This window comes from Thermobia domestica, chromosome 5 (assembly GCF_964235325.1).
Source record: "Thermobia domestica chromosome 5, izTheDome1.hap1.1, whole genome shotgun sequence".
NCBI lineage: Eukaryota > Metazoa > Arthropoda > Insecta > Zygentoma > Lepismatidae > Thermobia > Thermobia domestica.
This window is the reverse complement of record NC_137458.1, coordinates 123703279-123721631: the sequence shown is the minus strand read 5'-3', so window position 1 is coordinate 123721631 and position 18353 is coordinate 123703279. Positions and strand designations below refer to the sequence as shown.

At 37.2% G+C, this 18353-nt stretch overlaps 1 protein-coding gene across 2 annotated transcripts in view; it reads left to right on the top strand.

Moving 5' to 3' along the window:
* Window positions 1–15040, top strand: part of LOC145686095 (RNA pseudouridylate synthase domain-containing protein 1-like) — a 52891-nt gene extending 37851 nt beyond the window's left edge. For both annotated transcript variants that reach the window (XM_081759035.1, XM_081759036.1), the window contains exons 4-6: window positions 7117–7253; window positions 7913–8052; window positions 14608–15040. In XM_081759035.1, the coding sequence (XP_081615161.1) occupies window positions 7117–7253; window positions 7913–8052; window positions 14608–14800 (470 nt within the window). In that variant the 3' untranslated portion in view covers window positions 14801–15040. The remainder of the gene's footprint in view (window positions 1–7116; window positions 7254–7912; window positions 8053–14607) is intronic.
* The last annotated feature ends 3313 nt before the right edge of the window (window positions 15041–18353 follow it).

The following is an 18353-nucleotide window of genomic DNA, read 5'->3' as shown; positions in this document are numbered from 1 at the left end:
TATAACTTTGGAATTGATGGACTGATTTGAGAAGTTTTCTGTAATTTATGGAAAACTGTATCTTCTTTGAGTTGCTGAAGACTGCACTATGTTCACTGCACTGGGTTTGTATTTTACTTTCAAGTGCAAACAGTAACAGCTGATTCGAACCATGAAAATTGAAATTTAAAAATAAAGAAAAAAAAAAAACACGTTGGATATAATAGATATTTACGTTTACATCCATTGCTGCTATTTCAAAACCCATGACGTTTTCAGGATCAGGGAAAAGAGACAGTTCGTTGCATCGTTAAATTACGGCTCGAAACAATTCCTCGTACGAAGCTTGAGTCTTTCGTTCCATCAGAGCATACACTGTTGTGATGGACGTTTGTCTTGTCGGCACTCGGGTTACATACACTTGGGTGAAGTGTTTAGGAGCCATATAAAAGTTACCGTCCATAAGCCATGTTTCACTGCTGGATAATTCTCTGACAATTTTCTGTCCCAAAAATGATAATTCTAGATTCAGCTTCCGCTCCATTGTCATAGAATAAAAATGTTTTTGGCTCCGATCCTTTAGTGAGTGTCAATTCCCCTGAAAGAGCAAACAAAGGAAATTAGAATTTTTGGTACACCACCAGGAGATCTAATATAGTTATGTATGAAACTAAGCTAGAAAAATGTAGTCATAAAACTTTGATAGGCTCCACACAACTGATTAAAAAATGACCACGTTTAGGCCCTAACTTTCAAATGTTTAACCTTCAGTTATCAAATGTTTAACCTTCAGTTAATTACTTTGACTCCGTTACGAACGAAACACAGCACGCCTAAAATAGAATTAGCCGGCAACTAGCTTTTTTGTAACACAGGTCAGTAACAAAAGTTCTTTTCCTATGTTAAAATTTCTTCCGCGAATATCTCTCGAATGGACGGACAGATTTGAGTGCAATATTCAGCAATCAATATTTATTGAAACCAGAAATTATAGTTTATTTGAACCATTTTCGGTTTTAGTAGAGAGTTAATAATAGAGATTAAATATGTTCTTACGAAGCAGAAAACTACCGATCTCACTACATATTACCGTTTTCGCTCTATGGTGATCAAAGATCAAACCAGAAATGGTTTATTTAAACCACTTCCAGTTTGTGTAGGTGTTTTAATAATAAATTCAATTCCTAAGTCTTGACTATATTTTGAACAGATTTTGGTGATAATCCATCAAGCAATTCTTTAGTTTATTTTTTTTTTCTTTTTTTCACACACGTGCACACACACATATGGTAAATATGTAAGGGATTAATTAAACCAAATTATAGTTATTTAAAAACCAAACAAGAAAAAGTTTGTTTTTGCCATCTTTGCATACAATTAATCCGTTCTAACCACAGAAACATCGCACTGTCTGTTTTCTATGATAAATAATATAAAATGAAAAGAAACCTATCCTTCTAGAAAACAAAAGATAGGTAAATAAGAAACATTTATGCCCGGTTGCACCAAACGAAGATTAAGATGGATAAGATAATCCATTGATTATTTTTATTTTTGGATAAGAATCTTACATCGTTGCACCAACAGTTTGTGAGAAAAAATTAACTTATCCACGAGTAATCGGAAGCTGTATAAAACTATGACGTTTATGACATGACGTCATGCAATATCATGCATTTGATTGGCTAAAACAGTGCAGTAACAACTGAAAACTGATTCGCGTAGCATGTGGTAACTTTTGTAATAGATATGGGAAGAAAGCAGGCGAAGTTGACTGTTCGGGAAGGCAAATATGATTTAATGCTTTTGTTAACATACCCTTTAACAAAATAATTAAAAAAAAATATATAAAATAGTCATATCAAATACTAAAAAAGAAGCTGTTTCTGATATTCCAAAAAATATATAGGACAGCTTTTTATATATATATATATATATATATATATATATATATATAAGCGGGATGGCATGGAAGATTCGCCGGCGAGAGCTCATGTAATTCGGACCTTACATTGAGCTGTAGGACCGCATCTTATATAGCCTCGCTGCTGAATGGGATGCTAAACTCCAAACCAAATCAAATATAGATATCTAGGATCCAAATATTAAATTGAAAAAAAAGATAGAAGAATAGCTTTGTTCTAGCAGACCAAACTACTTATCCGCCTGTTAAGCGACATTTTCAACTAACGGTGGGTAGTCCATTTTTCTTAAATAATGTTTGACTACAAACAACTACGCTAAGCTTCACACAAATACCGTCTTGCCTAAAGTTCAACGTTCGGTTTTTGCACTGAAGTACAGGGTAGGATAGGGAGAAGTAGAGAATATTAGGGTAGAATACGGTAGCGTAGGGTAGAGTAGTGTAGGTTAAGTTAGATTACGTTAGCTCAATGTTTAACCATTATTTTCAAATGTAGGACAGAAAAATGAAATGAAATCTTTAAGTTTAACGTCACACGTTTACGCCATTTAGGCTAAAGGGAGACAAGTGAATGATAGAAGAATTGATGGAATGAGGATGTTGAAGGAAACGGGAGTACCCTGAGAAAACCCACGGACACGATCTTGTCCAAAACAAATTTACTTGGTCTGCAATCAAACAAGGGACCCCACGCACCATAGGTAAGCGCTCCAAATGTAGGGTAGAGTAAGTTAGGTTACGTTACGTCAGGTTACCTTACAATCAATATTTAGGCCATTATTTTGAAGTGTAGGGCAGAGTAGGAAAGGTTAGGATAGGTTAACTCATCATATTGCCGTGTCTCATCATCACACTGTATTAAACAATTATATGAGTATGAGTACAACGTCAGCAACGAGGTTGTATGTCCCCGCCTCGCCCCCCACGACTCTGTTCGGACAACCTTTTCAAAACCCTAATTTTGACATAGATTTACATTTACATCGCCGCGCCAGTTCCGCTGAAAAAAAAATAGCAATAATTTAAGTTTACATTTTCGTCGCCAGTTGGTTATACTTCATTCCAGAAAGTAGCACTGTTGTACTTAAATATGGTCATCTTAATTAAGTAAAGTTTATTTTAGTAGTTGACTGTCGGGTTTGCATAATGTTACCAATTGGCGATGCAGTATAGATTTACCTACGGATCCAGCACAAATTCCTTGCATATATACTTCTTTTTCAGTAAATCGACTTTTTGTATCTTAAATAATCATTCTTGGGGTGAGGACTTGTATTCCTTTGTACTGATTCATTTTAGGGGAACTTCAGTGTATGTATACGATAAGAACTATTGCGCAAAAGACACTAACCAACTCTTGCTAGATGGTCACTAAAAGCATGAATGCTATCTAAGCGAGTTACGGTAGGAGCGCAGAGGAGTGACCCGATCGGTAGTGAGGGTGTGCGTCAGCGAAAGTGGGTATAGATATAAATCGGAAATCCCACTCGCGCTTCTGTTGGTCCTACCCTTACTCGAACTGGCTTGCTGCCACCTGGCTCCCAGGTTTTGTAAACCTGGCAGCCAGATGGAGGGCCCTGATTAACTGAGGGTAATTGTAGGATCGTGCCAAAGGCACGTGAGACCCCATCTGCTTTATTTGCTTTAGAAGGTACATTAGTGACAACAAAGTTATTCAACAAAAATACAATATGCGCTATTGGTAAAATATAATGAACTCTACAAATTCTTTTAGTAAAACAATTTACAACAGCAATGTTGTCAGAAAAAATGTGGACCTTATGACGATAATACAATAGTGCGGCGATAGGATAGTGCAAACACTATATAATGGCATCAAATTACCTTACGTGAATAACGTACTTGTACGTTACTAAAAACGTTATAGATAATATCCCGATATTTTTATTGCTTGTATATTTGTGTTCCAAATTAAGGGTTAAGTGCTGTATCGCCGGACCAGTTTTAGGAAATTTACAGGGTAAATTGGTTAATTTATTTTGATTTCTGATGAAGAATGATTAAAAGTCGTGTGATGGGAAAGTGTCTGTTGTTGGTTGTTTTTGATGTAAGCGACATTTCATATGGAGGCGGAAGGGACTGTTTGGCGGAGAGATACACTTGTTATGATTTAGTGGCAGATAAGGCAGTGTGGAAATGGCGCGTATGTGCCAAAGTTCAGACACTCGTATTTTATTGTTATCGAATTATATCCTAACTAAATTTAAGTTAACCAACCTAACCTGCTAGGTGGCCACTACCAGAATATGTTTCTGCAAACAGTGCAGACAGTGTATTTTATGTTTACTAGTGGATAGTTATTAGTATGAATCCATGACAAGTGCTATTGAAACTCGTATCATTACCAAAATCCACATGTTTTCAGTACCCTCGCTTACGCGCGTACACGCCGTCGTTGATGCGCTCGCTCTCTTCGGATGCACTTCTGCGCTATCGTGCGTCTCCACTAGCTTCGTCCTGCCCCGACTCGGTTAGGTAGCATTTGTGCTTTTTAGTGGCCACCTAGCACAAGTTGTTTTGCTTTTTGCACTGTAGTTTTTGTGCCATACCTATATCCGGACTCCATATGTATACGAATATACTGATTTTTTATTCCAAGTTGTAAAAGTTTACACGTATCTGTTTTCAAGATAACTGACTTGTAACCCAGCCTAACCTAACCTAAGGCTTAAGTTTAGAGTTGCTCCTCCAGTTTCATACCCATCAAAAAGCAGTAAAAACATCAAAACGTGCAATTTTACTATACGGATCAATAGTATAAGTAGTAGTAGTAGTAATAGTAGTAGTAGGAGGAGGAGGAGTAGGAGTAGGAACGGGTTAGAAGCCCCGCAGGTGTTCATTGGGTTCTGCTCTTGACATAAAATGGGCACGCTGCTGAATCGTCGAACCTTCCGCGTCTTGCAAATAGTACCCACTTCCACATATCTCGTATTAAACATAACCTTACTGCCGAAGTTACACACCTAGACAGCACATAAGAACTTCAAATCATCTTTTCTTACCTCATTTCTCCTGTAAATTTTCCTAATTTATATATATATAAACTTAACCCTAATCTAGGATAATGTTATGTAATTTAATCTAACGAAATATAGTACATTTTGGTATTGTTTGTTTCGATTTTCTTGTGGTCCGGCGATACAGCACAAATGCCCAAATTAACATAACACATTACTAACGTAAATTTCACCATTATATAAACCTCTTAACGCTCAGACATTTGTCGTTGTCGGCATGAATTAGCACATTGACTTCAGATACTTTACTTCACATACTACTTTAAAAGCTACTTTATAGGAAAATTCGCGCATAACAGGTTCGACTTTCATTAATGTATTTTTACGTAGCTATGTATTTGGGATGTCTTCAGGTAAGAAGACAACATCTGTTAAATGAACGAATGTGGCAGTGTATGCCATAAAATATAATTGACCCCAAGAGAGTGTCTTGCAGCAAGGTCGAATCTTATAAATATAATTACCTTAAATGTGAGGTAAATTTAACCTACTATGTCCAACTCTACTAGGTAGCCACTAAAAACTAAATTTCTTCAATTCACAAACTACAATAAATAAGTCAATGAATAAAATAAATAATATAATAAATTAGTGCAAGTATGCTACTTTAATTGGTCCATTGTAGTAATGACAGGTATTTATTGATACAAATATCACTTTCTTGCTTTAGAAACAATTGAAATAAGGACAGTAACACCATTTATATCCACATAATCACATAAATAACCATATAAACAGCCAAATTATTGATATAATCTTCTGCAAGCAATCCTGCAACAAAACGCTGTACAGCATCCAAAACAGAATACTTCGACAGGCGAAAACGATTACAAAATGCATCATTGTTGAAGTACTGAAAAGGATTTTCCCTGTCTCATTATTCTTCTAGGTCGGATAGCATCTTCTATCTGTTCAAGCACTTCAAATTCATCTAAAATATCCAAATCTTTTGCAAGCATATTCACTCTACTCACATCTGATCACGACGTTATCAAGGATTAATCTCCCGTTTATGATGGCTAATCTTAATTCGACGATTTGGCGATATAATCTTCAGATCAGTGTTGGTGCAACACATTATCCTCACTTCGATGATTAACTTTAGTTTAATCCCTATCCACGGATTAATCCTCGGTTGGTGTAGCTGGGCATTAGACTTTTCTTTGCTGTATAGTTATGAGCGGCAGAGGTGAAAGCTACTGCTTCGAAGAAGAATCCTTCCGTTTCAGCAACAAAAGATGTAGAAAAGCAATTGAAAACATATGCTCGATACTGAGATTTCAAAGATCATTGTTCTACCAAATATTTTGTTGACACGTGAGTCAACCAGCTTCCACCGAAAAGGCAAATTCAGATAGTTGCCGTCGTAAAGTTGTAGGAACTCAGTTGGAAAGTGGAGGTGGGGAGTGGGAAGGGAGAATGCTCAAGGCGTAAAAAATTATGAAAATGGAGGTGGTAGACATGAGTTTCGATTCTCAAATTGCCACAATGCATCCCTCTCTAGCATGTGTTCTTCGAAGAATGTCACCCGTAGTAATTTATGAGGTATGAAAGTGGTCTTTTGATCCTTTACCTGGAGTAGTGATTGCCTGATTACGGTAGTAATTATTACAATTAACCCAAGACATTAAGTTTAAAATTGAGATAACCATCTCCTTTGTATTGCGCTTTGGCATTCATATAGAAAATTGGAAGTTTCTAAGTGGAGTATTTTGTAAGATATTTGTGAATTAAATTTTACATGTTACTTTATGGAGATTCCGAAGCCTCTGATGATGGGTAGACATCCCCTTAACACATTTTAGTTTGTAACTGGATAAAGCTCTGATCTGACGTTGTCTGCAATCTGTACCACCATACTACTGGAGGTAGCAGTTCTGAATGCGTATACAATGAGTACTGCATATCTGGCTGTAATTGACACAAAATCCATTTGTTCAAAGTAAAGTTGGACCCCCTAGACAGCGCTTAAATGCAAAATTCTTTTGTTTCCCACTATCAAGACGCCACGAAGCACCAGTTTCACTACGTTTCGTTACCCCACCAAAATGTTACCCGAATTCAACCCACCCTAGTATACATTCTTTGTATAGATATAAGGAATCCTGAATCACCATTTCCATTGATTTTGTTTTCTAAAAGTAGTCTATTGAGAGTTTTGTGTTAATATTTTAGGTGATGATTTGCGTGAGGAGCATAAAAATCATAGAATGTGTACTGCAGATAAGGAGTACTGTGGTGCTCCTCGTAAAGCACACACACGGATCCTGGTCCTGGAGAGGGGTTTATACGAAAAATATCCCGCAACAAAAGTAAGTTTATTATTTGCATTTCAATCCATAAACTAAAAATATTTACTTTGAAACATTGTATGTTTATTAATTTTGTTGCTGTTCTTGATTATTTTGGCCTAAGGGCAGTCAACAGAAGTAAATAATGATAAAATCTATGTCACTAGCTTTCGGAATTGCTTCGTTCTTGCAAGTTTTCACTGTTGTATTTACCCTTGCAAATTTTTACTTCGATTCGTCGATTTTACCAACATACAAGTACAAAGTGGCAGAGAAAATCAGATGAAGATAATAACTAAATATGAAACATTTACTTTCTACCTATTTTTAGAGGATTTGTTACAAAACGTTTCGAGAATACGTTTCCAAATATTCTGTCGCATTAATTTTCTCAAACGATCTGCCGCACAAATAAGATATTATTAGAATTTATTAATACATTTTTTTAAAATTTTTTATTCATTGTTCACTTTAAACTCGGAACAGCAAATTATCCTTAAAAAGAAAAAGTAATAGGATGGTGGAAGTGTTCTTCCCTCAAATGTAGAAACATTTAGCATCTGGCATATATAACACATTTGTTTCGATAAAAAGGAGAAATCTACATTGTACAAAAGTGTACCAGCTCCTGTGTTAAAATTTGAGCATTAATGCTAACTCATCTCTTGTGAATATTACAGGTTATGCTACGTCCAATTACAGGTCGCCGACATCAACTACGAGTTCATTGTGCGGAATTGGGACATACCATAGTAGGAGATTTTACATATAGCAACAAGAAAGATATTCTTCCTTATAGAACTTTCCTACATTCCTATAGGTAGGTAGTACTTCACATGTTTCTCATATAAAATTACACTGCGCATTTAAATAAATATTTGTAGGAGCTTTGATATTTCAGTTAATATATCCAACACATTTAATTGAAATTGTACTTCTAATCAGAAAATAAGCCACATGTAACGTTGATGGTATGTACAATATAGGAAACACATTTAACAACTTCCAATAGGAATTAAGTAGTGATGGGCACGAACTCCGTTTTGGTTTTATATATATAAATGGTTTCGGTCTAACGCTTTTGCCTGTGATGCCAGCTGTTTCAGGTTCGATTTCCGGTGGGAACACGCGGCTGAAAATGTGTACCAGCTTTTTCAGACCAGCTGTTGAGGTTTTCCTCATTCACACCAGACAAATGTCGGTATGATACCTAACATACAGGTCGCAGGACACTTCCTTCCATCCGCCCTTCCCCAGATAGGTGTTCGCCGATGGGCATCATCCGTTATATGTGATGGACAAAAGGCCCTAAATGTCGGCGATGCCCAGAAATATGTATAAATATTTTTTTTTTAATACTTATGCGTTAACTTGTTTGGAAATGAGTACAATAGATACCGACTTTGGTGAAATTCATTGCTTTCCATAAAAATTCAAAATCTAAGAACTGAAGCTGGTTTCGGTGAGAGACTGAAATGTCGGTTTTTAGAAAAAAATGGTTTTGTCCATTCCTAGAATTAGTATACCAGCCCAACATTGATACACAAGAGGCTGATAGTCGGTAGTAATGATCCCATAACATCTGTGGCAATCCTGAACTTGTTATTTAGGCTATTTAAAAAACGTACAATACTTACATTAATACCACATATAACTACCTACTGCTGTTGGGGCAGGTAGCCAGTCGTTCAAACGCTGAATGTCTGGAGTACCAGGGTTGTAACTAGAAGTGTGCAGGCCTCTGGCATATTTTAGTAGTAGTCCTCTCTTCTGATTTCGCTAACTGATAGTTGACAGCCTTAGAAGTTACAATAATTCAAATATTTTTATAATCCACATATTAGAAATACGGAGCTCTACACATAATTTGTGTGCAAATATTTAGAAGTGTTAATGTTTTATAAACTTATTGTAGAGCTGCTTCGTGGCTAAGCGGTTAGCGTACGCACCTTTGGCGTGGGAGACTCGGGTTCGATTCCCGGCGGGAGCTCATGTAGTTCGGATGCCACGTTAATCAGTAGTTCCGGTCTCATCTAGCCTCGCTACTGAAAGGGACGTTAAACTCGAAATCAAAATCAATAAATTTATTGTAATCTTCTATAACATTTTCTATGTCTTAAAATTCGTTCCTTGCTTTGAGTGCGGCAAAGTTGTCAGTTATTTCTTCGAAGTTCAGCGTCCTAGCCACGTATATATATTAATTTTGAAAACTCGACGTTCTGCATTGGCAGGTGTGTCAGGAATGGCCAGAAACGTTAAACCTGTACAGACTTCCGGAAAATTATATAAATGGAAGTGATTTTTCATTATAAGAAGAAAAGCTAATTTAATGATTGTTGTCACTTTAAAGATATCGTTACTAAATGCTGGCTTGGAAAAATCTTATGAGTTTGTTACGATAACTTAAGATTTAAGAGTGACATGCATTGATATAATTATAGAAGGGATTTTTTTCTTTTTTATTATCTGTTTAATCTCTTTAATGTTAGGAGTACTTTCTTGAAAAACAAATAAAAACACTGCCAGGTCAGAGGTGTGCGTCTTCATGTTGTAGGCCCCTGGATATTTGCCAGTCCAGCTATCCTGCAGTTACGCTTCTTTCTAGCATGGTATTTCGTGCTCGCTATAGATCTTGCGAGCTTTCTTCATTTCATCATCTTACCCTCTCCCTTAGCCCTGGTGCATAATCGTGGACGTTAAACAAAAACAAGCAAACAACAAAAAAGAAAAGAAGAAAAAAAATCTTGGCATAGCTGGACAATAAACGTTCCCGAAGCCATGTTAGCATTCAGGCGCTGGCCTACATATATCACACGTGCTCGATAGACCTTAGTTCGGAAACCTAGCAGGCCAAGATAGAAGATGTATATTGAGTAGAGCACGCTGAGCCCTAATGGTATGAAATGTATGACTTGTCATAAACGATTATTAGGCGAGACATGTGAGGCCTGGCCTCATCTATTTTATGAATGAGTACGTGAACATATTTTGATTTTACTTGCAAACATTTCTTTTGTATTGATGTACACTAAAAAAAAACCTGTTCAAACCAGAAGCGGTAGAAATTAACCATTTCCAGTTTCAACGTTGATTATCATAGGTCAAAAACGGTAACAGATAGCAACAAGCAGTTTATATATATCCTATAAACTGCATCTTTCTCCTATAATTAAAAATGCTAAAAATTTACTACGACTTCTGGTTTCAATATTGATCTCCATAGAGCGAGAACGGTAAGAGATAGGGACAGGTGGTTTACTGGAATCGCTCTAACAACACGTCCCACCTATTCTGTTAACCCTATATTCAAATAAGAAGTAATGAAAATTGTCTTTTTTCGGTTTCAACGGTGTTCACCATAGAGCAAAAACGGTAAGAGATAGTGGGTGGTCTTTTGGCATAAATTGAGCCTCCCAAAAATAGATTCTGTGCCCTCTGTTAACTCTCTATTCAAACTGGAATTGGCAGAAATGAACCATTTCCCGTTTCATCGTTATTCATCATAGAATATAAACAGCAATAGATGGTGAGAAGCTATTTTTTTGAAATTGATTTCGTGTCGTAAGATTCTGCTTCTGCCCTTATTTTCTTCTACTAAAACCACAAATTTTAGAAGTTTACTACTACTACTACTACTACTACTACTACTGATCTCTATCGAACAAAAACAGTAAGAGATAACGAGGAACTGCTTTTTGACATTAATTCAGAGTCCACAGAATTAGTTGTCTCGATTTTTATCTCTAGGTTCAAACCGAAAAGATTTCCAGTTTCAGCACCAAGCACTATAGTGATAAAAACAGAAACAGCAACAAGCAGTTTTTTGGTATGGATTCAGTACCGCAAGGATATGTTAAATTTCTGACTTATTTCTCTGTTGCAGCCGAAAGTAACATATATCAACTGCCACTTTCAATATTAATCTCTGTAAAGCAAAAAGATGTAAGAAATAGAGGATAATTGCCTTTTGATATGGATTCAGCGTCTGAGGAACATAGTCTATCTGTGATCTTATTACTCTATTGCAGCCAATAGGTATTTCTTCAAGTTTCAGTACTGAATTCACAAAGTTTGGAAATCTACGTTGTTTCACACTTCAAAACGTAACCCCATATCTTTCTTATTTTATTTTATTTATTTATATACTTATTATTAAATACATCCTGCATGTAAAATATTTAATTTGGTAGAAAATGTTAAATTAAAAGCTATATTCATGTAAAAAGGGAGCGACATAATTTAAAGGACAGTAAATTTCTTATTTTATGTTTCTTTTCAATAAAGTGCAGTGCATATTTAATGGTTGTGTATAGTGCGTGCATGTGGTTTACAGAATACAATGTTATCAAGTGAGAATTTGCCACACCGGTATGTCGATTACGTATGGTTTACTGTTTATAACAGATCTATTTGTTTTGCATTATTCTTAGGCCTGTTTATTCTTGTGAATAAATACAAGAAATAAGCACGAAAACTAGTATACATATATGAAATAAGTTGGTGCATAAACCAAATGGACACATTTCCATCCAGATAATGCAGCAAAGAGTGGTAGAAGAAGTTTGGTTATATTAATTAGCAAATAATTTCTAACTTCTGTCTGATTTCTAACTTCAGGAGAGAACTTAATGAAAAATTATTCCATCTGAAAGCAATGAAATATTCTTAACCTATGGATGCATGAATTCACTTCTAGGCAGGGGCGGACTGGCCCACCCTGCTACCCTGCAAATGCAGGGTGAGCCCCCCAAACAGGTGGGCCCCTCCACCGATTTTAAAAAGATGTGCTCAGTTAAACCTACCAGCATCAAAAATATGGCAGGGTAACTCCCGCAAACTTGTGTTTTGCATAAAAAAGACGAAAAGTTAAACTTTTCATGAACAGACCTTATTCTTCTTCACGTTTATCGACTTGAAAAGGTTCCGTCTATGAGACAATCAGGCCCTGAAACATTGCGGGGTTTGTGATACAGCAGCTGTTAAAAACGAGCATGTTAACTAGTGCTTTTTTAAATATAAGAAACACAGTAAATTTCAGGCTGTTATTGGATTTGGATACCATTGCCTACTCCGGTCCTTTTACAAGCCGGCGAGTGGCGATGTTTTAAAGAAACTATAGTTTCGTAGATATTGTTATTGTGGAAAGTGGAGGTGGAGCCGGAACGCTTTTGAACTGCATTGTCCTCAGACCAACCTTCGAAGAAAGAAATCGGATCAGGCTTCGGTGTTTGTTTGTTTTTTCAGTGCGGTAAAGCGAAAAGAAATTAGTTGCCACTATCAACGATTGTTTTATACAAACCTCAAACAATTACTATGAAGTTGCTGCCCTCGGCTCGTGTTTTATTTGTATAGGTATTACATCGAAGAGCATATCCGATAGCAGCAATTCAATTATTGGAACACCAGTTACGTGTCGTTTGTCGTGGAAGACAGGTGTAGTTGTGTCAGTATGGATGGTAGGAGTGATTGTAAGGTAACTGTAAAGAAAAAATATAAAAGTGGTGCTAAAAAGCGAGAACACAAATGAAGATGTGATTTACAAAAAGCTGCATCTGACCCAAAACAACGTAGGCTATTTGAATCTGTGAAGCCCCAAGAAACAAATGGACGTGAATGTGACTCACAAGGATGTTATAAAACAGAGGATCTGCCCGTACAACAAAATCGTGAAGCCATACGTCACAGCTTCGCCACACCTACTCTGCCCACTCCGCGCCACTAAGATCGCAATGTTTCGAGCCAACAATCATGGCGGAAACGAGAGTAACCAATCAGACGTGCCGGCTCCGACGATGCTCAGTTGTTTTTTGGCTTCATTGAGTTCATATGAAAAAGATACGTATGGGCAGATCCTCTATTTTATAACATCCTTGGTGACTCATTCGAGTACTGCAGGACAGTTTTTTTGTTTTGTTTTGTTTTGTTTTGTTTTTGTTTTTCTGTCTAAGGTGTTTATAAATTATAATGTATACACCACGTCTTTGGATGATTTCAGTCAATTGTAGCTTATCTTTTATGGCTATTTTTACTTGAAATTACACAACTTTAACACTCGAACACGAAATTAACTGAACTGTTTGCTGTGGCGTAGTGCTTTCAAACGGGTCAGATCAGGCTTTCATGGGTTAGGGGTCGAGTCAAGCCTGCTTGAGACATGGGTCGGGTCAGGTCACCTACGCTAGGGTCAGGGCTGCTCTAGCCACAGGTCGGTTCGGGTCAACTTTCTTATGCGCCGTTTCGGCTAAATCCTTCTCGGGTCGAGTTGAACTTCGACCCGACCCGACTCATGACCCGAATAGGTTTTAGCCGAAATGACGCATAAGAAAGTTGACCCGAGCCGACCCGTGGCTAAAGCAGCCCTGACCCGACCTGTGACCCAAGGAGGTTCGACTCGAGCCCTGACCCGATGAAGCCTGACCTGACCCGTTTGCGAGCACTAGCTGCCGGCACTGGGTCCAGTAAGCGTTGGTGTAACTTCTAAAAGTGCTGAACACTTATGCTGTCAGTCAAATTAGTGTGTATATCGTGTAAATCCCTTTAGTTATTTAAAGTTAATTTAAAATAAAAGTGTAGTAAAATGTAAAAATTATTTGTGATGTGCAGAGTAGGTATTCATATGAAAAGAGAAGTTGGGACCAGCCGAGGAATGGGAGGACTACAATAGACGATAGACGATATCTAATCTTCTTGCGACATGAAGATATGATATTATGACTTACTTATGTCAAGGAAAATCTTGCGTTTCGAAATCTATCGCAAATTTACCTTCAATCGCATTGAGATCACAAAGTTACAGGTTTTTCAAGTTTCCAACACTGACGCCATGTCTGTTGTCTCATCTGACACGCTTGGGGGGAGGGAGTTGTCTGCTAAGAGCGGGGTATGCTTCCTCGAGATTATACACCAATATTTATACGAGTTTGTGTATGTGGGTTACAACATTTTCTTCTCGCCAAAAAGACAGGTACAGAGAGGGATTGCGGCACATTCGCGAGTAGACTCCCGACTGAAGTAAGTGGAATGCCAAGTACATTTTTTACAGTTTTATACAGTGGGCCCTCATTTCAATTTAGCAGGGTGGGCCCCATGGTTGCCAGTCCGCCCCTGCTTCTAGGGATCTGTGTTCGCCGTTTATTATTATTATTGTTTAAACAAAATATTAAACCAAAATTCAGATTATACACTTGAGTGCTCGTAATATGTAATTGTAAAGTAGTAAGTATAATAAGGAATCTTGAAAACGGTAAAACGTTGATTTCTGCAATATTTTTAAAACTTTGGAAGTGTAAACCTGGAAACTGGTGAATATTGTAGTTTTGATGTTATTGATAAAAATTGTATTTTGAATAACTTTTTTCTTTTCTTTTTTTGTCAGATTGATCTTGCCTAATGCAGTTGAGCATCTGGACGTGAGAACAGACGATCCCTTTGATAGTGCTAATCCTATCAACAAGTGGCAGCCGATTGAGAAAGTGAACGTTCTCAGAGATGATGTATATAGAAAATTAGACTTAAAAGAAGAAATTAGAGACACTCAAGTTTCTTGTGAAAATTGTGAAGTTTATTGATCTTGTTAAATATATACATTTCTGCCATAATAATAATAATAATAATGTGCCAGGAAGCATACACGAGAATGAACAGTAGCGATACTGAATACATGCCAGATATTTATGTCAGTAATATTTGTATACTTTTTGAGTGAAATGGAATTTTTATGAGTAATTGATAAGATTTTGAATATTTATTCTGCCATCTATCCATGTATTTTGAAACCTTATTATTAAAGATCTGTTTTATATTGTAAAGTTTCTCTCTCTTTCTCTGCAGAAACATATGCATGTCATAATATGTTGTGCCCATAAAGGCCTGGGGAAACTAAAATTATGTGGCTTGAAATTGAAAACTATTGAGTTTAATTAAATCAAAATTTTGCGTGTACTTTCAGTAAGCTTCAAAGTTTTTTTTCCTTCTTGTTAAGATTAATCGCCCAACCTCCAATTGTACAATATTCTGACGAACAAATATTGTTTCAGTCTTTTGTGAAACCGAGAATTGCGTGGCGACGATTTTTATCCGTGATATTCAGAATCGCATAACTTACTTTGTCCTTCAGATCGTCCATATTAGCTGGTTTCTATGCATATCCCTCCTCTGTCTTTACAGTCCCCACAAAGTGCTAAGTTTTGCAGACCAAGGTATGTGCCTCTTCCGTCAATCCATCTCTGCCGAAATTGTTCGTTAAGAAGCTGCCGAAGTTTCAAGGGCAAAATATGGTGGTGCCTCATTTGTATGTGAACCTCATTAATGATGCCTAACCTCTCAAGTTCTGATACAAGAAATGTAACATGTTCAGGTAACCCAATTACAGTCTCTTTCTCGAAGAAAAATGGACCAGTGGTATGGCTCGTTGAAACCACGCAGCACACGTTGACTGTGGGACTACCCTACACATTTTTTACCTCTTAAATTCGTCTGTTGTGCCTGTTTATCTTTCCCAAAACACAAAAACGTGATCTTATCTGAGAACAGAATTTGAGACAGGTCACCATCATTTTGTAAACAGGTAAGTGCTAAGGCAGAAAAGGTATGGCAATGGATACACGTAAATGTATAGGAAATCGATTCTATTTCTTGAAGCAAAATAACAAGAATGAACTTGCGTGTATATATGAAAATACTAACTAATGGTTATAACACCAGGAACTACAAAAAAAATACGAAGTACTCCTTTGGTTATCAAGTGCGTGCATTGTGTTTTCCTGCTACGAACGACAGCAGCTTACTCATGTTTATCTATATTGAACTACGCGACACGATACACAGTGCGCAGACTCGCACACACATCCAGCCACCTTCGGGGTAGTTCCACCTCTCTCTCAGAGATGGCGCAGGCATACACATAAAAGATTTTAGTTTACTTCCAACAATAGGCACAATTCCATTTTCATATCAGAGATTTGTCTATCAGATAGTGTACAAATTTTAACATGAAGGGTCAGGCCTTCATCTTCTTGCGTACGATCTTGTGTAACTTTGATCGTGGCATTCCCTTTTTGATTTAAGCGACTTCATTGGACTCCGTCCCGTTCTCTCCTGCACTGTTTGAGTCACACAGTCATTCGTTCCTGGCCTTTTATTGCATGGCAAATTTAACACCCTTCCTGTAGTCTTGAACTTTTGGCATCGTCTCATGATACTTGAATGTACTGGGTGTAGTTTCCAATACTTTGTTTAGAATTTTCTCGTCACTGAAACGCAAGATTTTAACTTCATTTTCTGTATGAACACCATCTTGAGTCACTTGAGTCATACAATCACCAGTGCAAGCGCCATTGAATAATGTGGGCAGAATAACAGTTTAAAGTTTCCTTCTCTTCACCCAAAAATGTATTTTTGAACATAGTAGTTATATTTTTATTGAGTTTTTGTTTCATGTAGGATTTTATGTACTCCCTGTATATGTACATAGAACAGTTTCTTTCGTGCAAACTTTCAAGTAGTTATTTAAATGGATTCCGAAATTACGATAATTTAAAGTGATTATTTAAAAGTAGTATCGAAATTGCGAAAACAGAAATGTTACTAACTGGGAAATAATAACTAGTTAAAGTGCCTATTCTTTGCTCAGTAATAATAAATATTGATGAGACATAGTTGAAACATATACAAAAACTTCTGGCTCGTTTTGATGCATAGGATGCTTACGACTTCAAATTAGGATATTGAGTACATAAAGCTGAAAATATGGAAGTGTATGTAGGCTAGGAATGGAGAATAAACACACCATTTGCCGTTGCTGTATCAAATTTCATAGCATTGCAATATGAGTGCCGCAGCAAACCTTCAGAAAAGTTTTCGTGCTATTGGAGGCAAGTTAGATATACACTGTCGTTCGGCGGTTCTATGCAATCGGTAAGATGAAAAGGTTGAACTCACCGGTGCCACATGAGTTGACATCGGCCAGCAAGGATCGCTGTCTGGAGGTGTGGATGCAGTTCTCTGACAGTACGGAATAACCCGGAAGGTTTCCTGCATGGGATTGTCACTTTTGATTAAAAATAACTTCGCTATGATAATCGTGAACGGCTAGGACGATGGTTGGGTCGTGATCAACGTACAGGACGGTTTCAAAACCATACCTCCACTGCAGAAAATGTAGTTGGTAGAATGGTGATCGTAGGTGGGGGTAATCAATCATGTCTTTCTCCGGCAAGATACTATCACTACAGATCGTTATAGTGCTAAACTTCATGAAATGCATCCCAAACTTGTCTGCAAGTATTCATCAGCGGCCTATAGACATGGTGTCGTCATGCTGTCATGCAAAGGACGGTCCAGGATCTCCGTGAGTAGTATTATAAGACCTGCATTCCCCAGATATTTATCCCACTGCCTACGGCCTCTTCCAGCATTTCGATCACTTCTTTGAGTTTTGATTTTTAGTTTAGCGTCTCTTTCAGCAGCGTGGCTATATGAGACATGGACCTACTGATTAACGTGGAACCCGAACCACATGAGCTCCCTCCGGGGATCGAACCCGGGTCTCACATGCCAAAGGCGCGTATGCTAACCGCTTAGCCACGAGGGAGCTCGATCACTTCTTTGAAGGGATAATTTGATTGGGCGGTACAATGAGCGGTTGTTGATTCTTTACATAGCAGACTCTTAGACTTATTTGCCATGGGATCAAATTGTTGGCTGAGTGATGGTAAAAGCACATGGTTGCAGATTGTGACTACTACGAGTAACCAACTGTCGTACGTTTTTTTTTTTTTTTCTTCTTTCTTTGGAAATGATAGACCTGGGGGATGGACATTTCATTCGCACCAAGTTAATAATTAGTGATCGATTGCTTCTTATCACTTCGTTCATCTGTCTTCCATTCAAAGTATTCGTAGTTGACTTTCATGAAGGGTCTTCTGTAAGCTTATCCTCGCTTTTTTTTTTTTAATTTAGCCAATAACTTATGAACAATGTAGAATATTAAAAATACTAAAAGTAAGCCAAATAGTATCTACAAAATGCTATTATTTTCAAGACCTTCCATATATCACTTTGATGGTAGAACTTGGGAAAGATATGTAAAAATAAATAAATAAACTCTTGAACCACCCGACC